Source organism: Callithrix jacchus, chromosome 12 (genome assembly GCF_049354715.1).
Source record: "Callithrix jacchus isolate 240 chromosome 12, calJac240_pri, whole genome shotgun sequence".
Lineage (NCBI taxonomy): Eukaryota > Metazoa > Chordata > Mammalia > Primates > Cebidae > Callithrix > Callithrix jacchus.
Genome location: NC_133513.1, coordinates 52,233,867 through 52,239,866, shown reverse-complemented (window position 1 = coordinate 52,239,866; position 6,000 = coordinate 52,233,867). Strand labels below are relative to the sequence as shown.

At 45.6% G+C, this 6,000-nt stretch overlaps 1 protein-coding gene across 2 annotated transcripts in view; it reads right to left on the bottom strand.

Annotated features, from left to right (window-relative positions):
* Positions 1–1,063: 1,063 nt before the first annotated feature.
* The window catches only part of POLR3A (RNA polymerase III subunit A), a 55,302-nt gene continuing 50,365 nt past the window's right edge, over positions 1,064–6,000 (bottom strand). For both annotated transcript variants that reach the window (XM_002756207.7, XM_078345494.1), the window contains one exon: positions 1,064–3,044. In XM_002756207.7, the coding sequence (XP_002756253.1) occupies positions 2,896–3,044 (149 nt within the window). In that variant the 3' untranslated portion in view covers positions 1,064–2,895. The remainder of the gene's footprint in view (positions 3,045–6,000) is intronic.

Below are 6,000 nucleotides of genomic sequence, written 5' to 3'. Positions count from 1 at the left end.
AAAAATAAAGAGGTCTGCCAACAGACCTCTGCCAACAGCAAAAATCAAGAGAAATAATCATTATACAATGCTAGGTTCAATTTGAAATGAATCAATGCGAAAACACATGGATAAACCCTGAAATACAAACATGGCACCATAATTTAACTGACACACATACTGAGTCCAGAATGTCTCTCCCACCCTCAAAGTGCTGAATACAGCATGGGGCTGTAACTGTGTCAGGAGCTATTTTAATCTCCCTTGTACAAAAGACATAAAAATGACAAGGAACTGGGAGATGGAATTCACATGTATTATTATTTTTTAAAAATTTTTAATAGTTTTTTTTTTTTTTTTTGAGGCAGTCTTGCTCTATCGCCCAGGCTAGAGTTCAGTGGTACAGTCTTGGCTCACTGCAACCTCTGCCTCCTGGGTTCAAGCAGTTCTCTGCTTCAGTCTCCTGAATAGCTGAGATTACAGGCTCCTGCCACCATGCCTGGCTAATTTTTTTGTATTTTTAGTAGAGACAGGGTTTCGCCATCTTGGCCAGGTTGGTATTGAACTCCTGACCTCGTGATCCACCCGCCTCGGCCTCCCAAAATGCTGGGATTACAGGCATGAGCCACCGTGCCCAGCCTATTATTTCTTCCAAACATGTGTGGAGAGTCAAATGTAACCCTTTGACTGAGCTCTCACGCTTGAGGATGTGCTGCTTCCTGGCCTTTGAGCTCTGTGCTGGCATAAAGCCCAATGCCAGTGCAGGGCAGATGATCACAGTAGGGAGAATTTTAACATCAGTCATGGGACACAGTGGGGAGCAGAGACAGTAGGGTTTACCAGGCAATGCTGTTGATATTGATAGTCCTAGCAAGGCTGCCAGTTCTAGAAGGACGACCAGCACCCCCGGGATGTATGACTTCCCATGGGTGAAGTGATCCTTCACATAATCATTCTGCTCCAAGGTCTGCCTTGTTCCCAAGTGCTACATGCTGATCTGCACCCATCACAATCACACACATCTCACACGTACTCTAGACTCTGCAGCACCCAACTGAGTACTTGCTCAAGCAGGATGAGGCTCTTTGGTGGTGCCATCTTTATTATTCCCAGCCACAAGTTATGGCCACAACCTCTCTTCCATTTAAAGTGTGTGTCATCTGCAGAAGAAAACAGGTGCCAGTGTTCTCTGCCATGACCCAATTCCACCCTCCCCTGGCCTTTGCACATATCCCAGTGGTCCTGGCTTGGATCAGGCCTACAGCTTACTTCCCAGGCACACTTTCAGGAAGGCAACTGGGGTGGGGGTACCCCTTCATGACTCTTCCCAGGTTACATGAGAAGCAGTGATCTTGGTGGGGTCTCAAGTAGAAGCCCTGAATTAGTGTTCATTAATGAACTTAATCCCTTTTCACAAACAAGGCTCTAGCTCAACTGAAAGGTAAAGGCGGGGGGCACTAAACATTAAGAAAAATGGCATTTTTTCATATCACTGAGACCCCAAGAGAAGTTAATAGGTCTACCTTGTAGATGCAGGAAATCATAGGGTCAAACTATAATTTTTTATAACAGTTCATTTTTTTAGGCTTAATTTTTTTTTGAGACAAGGTTTTGCTTTGTTGCCCAGGCTGGAGTGTAGTGGCACAATCTTGGCTCACTACAACCTCCACCTCCCAGGCTCAAGTGAGCCTTCCACCTCAGCCTCCCCAGTAGCTGGGACTACACGCATGTGCCCACCATGCCTGGCTAATTTTTATATTCTTTGTAGAGACAGGGTTTTGCCATGTTGCCCAGGCTGCTCTTGAGCTCCTGGGCTCAAGCGATCCACCCTCCTTGGCCTCCCAAAGTGCTGAGATTACATATGTGAGCTACTTCACCCAGCCCAAACTACAAATTTTAATAGAATTTTAAACCCAACCACTGGCCAAAACCACTCAGGTCAAGAATTCCTAATGTACAATCACATCAGTAGGGAGGGAAAGCACTCATTCTAACACGGATCCAAGAACCAAGGTTACCCCAGGTACCTTAACAGCATCAACTCAGAACTTTGGAAATCAACTAGAGACGATTCAAGGAACACAAGTGTAATTCTATAAAAAGCCATCTCATCCCCATCTCAGCAGGCCCAAACTCCAGCGAGGCTTCCGTAGGCCATGGAGAATGGATCTGGCTCTTGTCACAGGGTAGAGCCCCAGGATGGGGGTCTGAGGTAGACGAAAACAGGGTAGCCAGGGGCATCTAGAGAAGATGTAACAGAGTTGCCTGGGCCTCATGACAGTCGCAGCTCAGTTACAAATCCTGGATGGCTCTATTTGCTTAAACCAGTTTTTCCAGTGACGCTTACATGCTGGCTTTCTTGGTTTCTATAGATGTTTAGTTTCAAAAATAAAATTAAATTCCAAATCCCCCAAATTAAGTAAATAAATAATAGTAACAATATTTACATGAGTATGTCACATTGAGAGATTCCAGCATAATTGAGGAATGGAAAATCCACGAATGTGCCCTGGCCTGTGTGGGGTTCAGGCCTGGCTCACCATCAGGTGTGAAGACACCACGGGGAGCCAATGGATATATGCAGTGAGCTAGGATGGGCCATGACACCTGGCTGGGCCTTCTCTTAAGTCCAGGGAGGCAGGGTGTGCAGGAGCTGTGGGGCCATCCATAGATTGAGCTTCAAGCAAACAAACAATAAAACCCTCAGCTCTCCCAAGCAGTGTGGCACAGCCAGGGTCACTGGTGTGAGCTGTGCCCTATCAGAGGAGGAGCCTCTGGGGATGCCAAGGGGACTTCTCTGATTGCTGGCACAGGTGGGGACATCAGGACCTCTGTCCCAGGGAGCACAAAACTCTTCACGTCAGCTGCAGACAGGACAAGGAGTCAAGGTCAGGCACTATCCCCTCTATCCTTGCATTATGTGACAAGGGGGATGTGGAATTCATTTGTGTCGAAGATCAGGGGCCTCCTGGGAGGGTTCGGGTCCCTGTTGGCCTTGTGGAGCAGCTTGAAGAGCCCGGTTCCAATGTTCATTGGAATTCCCATGATGATGCACTCAGACACCCCTGAAACAAACCAGAAGGAACATCAGAGAGCCTCTAAACACAAGGTAGTTTTCAGGAAGAAAGACTGTTGGCTTAAGTGTCAGAAAGTTAGGATGTGAGTCCCAGCACCACTCTACATCAACTGGTTGAACTTCAGCAAATCCCTTTCCTTCCCATCTAGAAAAGGGGAGTGGCTGTGGAACGCAGGTGGGAGGGATTCTGCACTTTCAGGGAAGAGCAGTGCCTGCTCAACAGCCCAGGAGCTTGTTGGAGACAGAGTCAGCTCCACCAGTTCTCCTCTCCCACCTGAGCCAAAAGCACCCTGAGAGGGCTCTGCCTTTAACAACACAACTTAGCAAGAATACTGACGGATGCTCAGGAAACTCTAAGTTTGCCAACCAGTGCTTCCTTAACTTACAGCCTACAAGAAAAGCAAACAACTGGGACAGCACTGAGTAGAATACAATCCCCTTGGAAACAGCAGCAGGCAGCTGTTAGCTGTGCTCAGGGGCAGGGGCTAGGCCAGGCTTAAGAGCATCTGAGCCTTGATGATCCACAGCCCTGATGAGAATCCCTCAGAAGGCAGGGCTCCTATAGAGTTACAGGAGTAAGGAGGTGGTGCAGATTCTTTCTCCAAGCCCTATGTCAACTTGGCATCAGGCTTGAGTACACAACAAGCAAGCAAGGGGCTACTGTGTGGCAGACTTTGTGCTGACAAGGAACCAGAGAGGCAAACAACCAAATTAAAGACCAACATACAATGAGACAAACACTGGGTTACAGCGTGCTGAAGGACCAGGAGGAGGGGAAAACTTCAAAGTGGGGGTGGGGTGGCAGTGCCAGGCCATCAAGGAGGTGGTGAAGGAAGGTGGCAGTGTGTGGGGCTGCAGAGCTATAGCAAAGGCCCAGTTTCCAAGTCAGGACTGTTGTTAGGCAGACTGGCTCTTCTCTTGGCCTCCAGCTTTCTTCCAGTCTTCCATGTCCCTCCCTCTTGCCCCACTCTAATCGCTGCTTCTGTTTCTTTCCCTTCATGCTTGTTTTTTAAAAAAAATTTAAATAGATGCGAGGTCTCATTATGTTGCCCAGGCTGGCCTCAAATTCCTGGGCTCAAGTGATCATCCTGCCTCAGCCTCCCGAGTAGCTGGGACAACAGACAGTACACCATGCCTGGCTCTGACTTTTATCTTAAAGAATTAAGTGGCTGGCAAACCACTGCTCAATGAAATAAGAGAGGACACAGATGGAGAAACATTCCATGCTCATGGTTAGAAGAATCAATATCGTGAAAACGGCCATACTGCCCAAAGTAATTTACAGATTCAACGCTATCCCCATCAAGCTACCAATGACCTTCTTCACAGAAATGGAAAAAAAAAAAACACCTTAAACTTCATATGGAACCAAAAGAGAGCCCACATAGCCAAGTCAATTCTAAGCAAAAAAAAAAAAAAAAAAAAAACAAAGCTGGAGGCATCACACTACTGGACTTCAAACTATACTACAAGGCTACAGTAATCAAAACAGCATGGTACTGGTATCAAAACAGAGATATAGACCAATGGAATAGAAGAGAGGCCTCGGAGGCAACACCACACATCCACAACCATCTGATCTTTGATAAACCTGACAAAAACAAGCAATGGGGAAAGGAGTCCCTGTTTAATAAATGGTATTGGGAAAACTGGCTAGCCATGTGCAGAAAGCAGAAACTGGACCCCTTCCTGACACCTTACACTAAAACTCCAGATGGATTAAAGACTTAAACATAAGACCTAACACCATAAAAACCTTAAAAGAAAATCTAGGCAAAACCATTCAGGACATAGGCATAGGCAAGGACTTCATGACCAAAACACCAAAAGCATTAGCAACAAAAGCCAAAATAGACAAATGGGACCTAATCAAACTCCACAGCTTCTGCACAGCAAAAGAAACAGTCATTAGAGTGAACCAGCAACCAACAGAATGGGAAAAAATTTTTGCAATCTACCCATCTGACAAAGGGTTAATATCCAGAATCAACAAAGAACTAAAACATATTTACAAGAAAAAAACGAACAAGCCCATTCAAAAGTAGGTGAAGGATATGAACAGACACTTTACAAAAGAAGACATACATGAGGCCAACAAACATATGAAAAAATGCTCATCATCACTGGTCATTAGAGAAATGCAAATTAAAACTACATTGAGATACCATCTCATGCCAGTTAGAATGGCGATTATTAAAAAATCTGAAGACAACAGATGCTGGAGAGGACATGGAGAAACAGTAACACTTTTACACTGTTGATGGGAGTATAAATTAGTTCAACCATTGTGAAAGACAGTGTGGCGATTCCTCAAGGACCTAGAAATAGAAATTCCATTTGACCCAGCAATCCCATTACTAGGTATATATACAAAGGATTACAAATCATTCTATTTTAAGGACACATGCACATGAATGTTCATTGCAGCACTGTTTACAATAGCAAAGACTTGGAACCAACCCAAATACCCATCGATGATAGACTGGACAGGGAAAATGTGGCACATATACACCATGGAATATTATGCAGCCATAAAAAACGATGAGTTCGTGTCCTTTGTAGGGACATGGATGAACCTGGAAACCATTCTCAGCAAACTGACACAAGAACAGAAAATCAAACACCACATGTTCTCACTCATAGGCGGGTGTTGAACAATGAGAACACACAGACACAGGGAGGGGAACATCACACACTGGGGTCTGTCAGGGGGAAATAGGGGAGGGACAGTGGGGGGTGGGAGTTGGGGAGAGAGAACACGGAGAGAAATGCCAGATATGGGTGATGGGGAGGAAGGCAGCACATCACACTGCCATGTGTGTACCTATGTAACAATCTTGCATGTTCTTCACATGTACCACAAAACCTGAAATGCAATAATAAAAGAAAAAAGAATCATGTGGCCGGGCGCGGTGGCTCATGCCTGTAATCCCAGCACTTTGGGA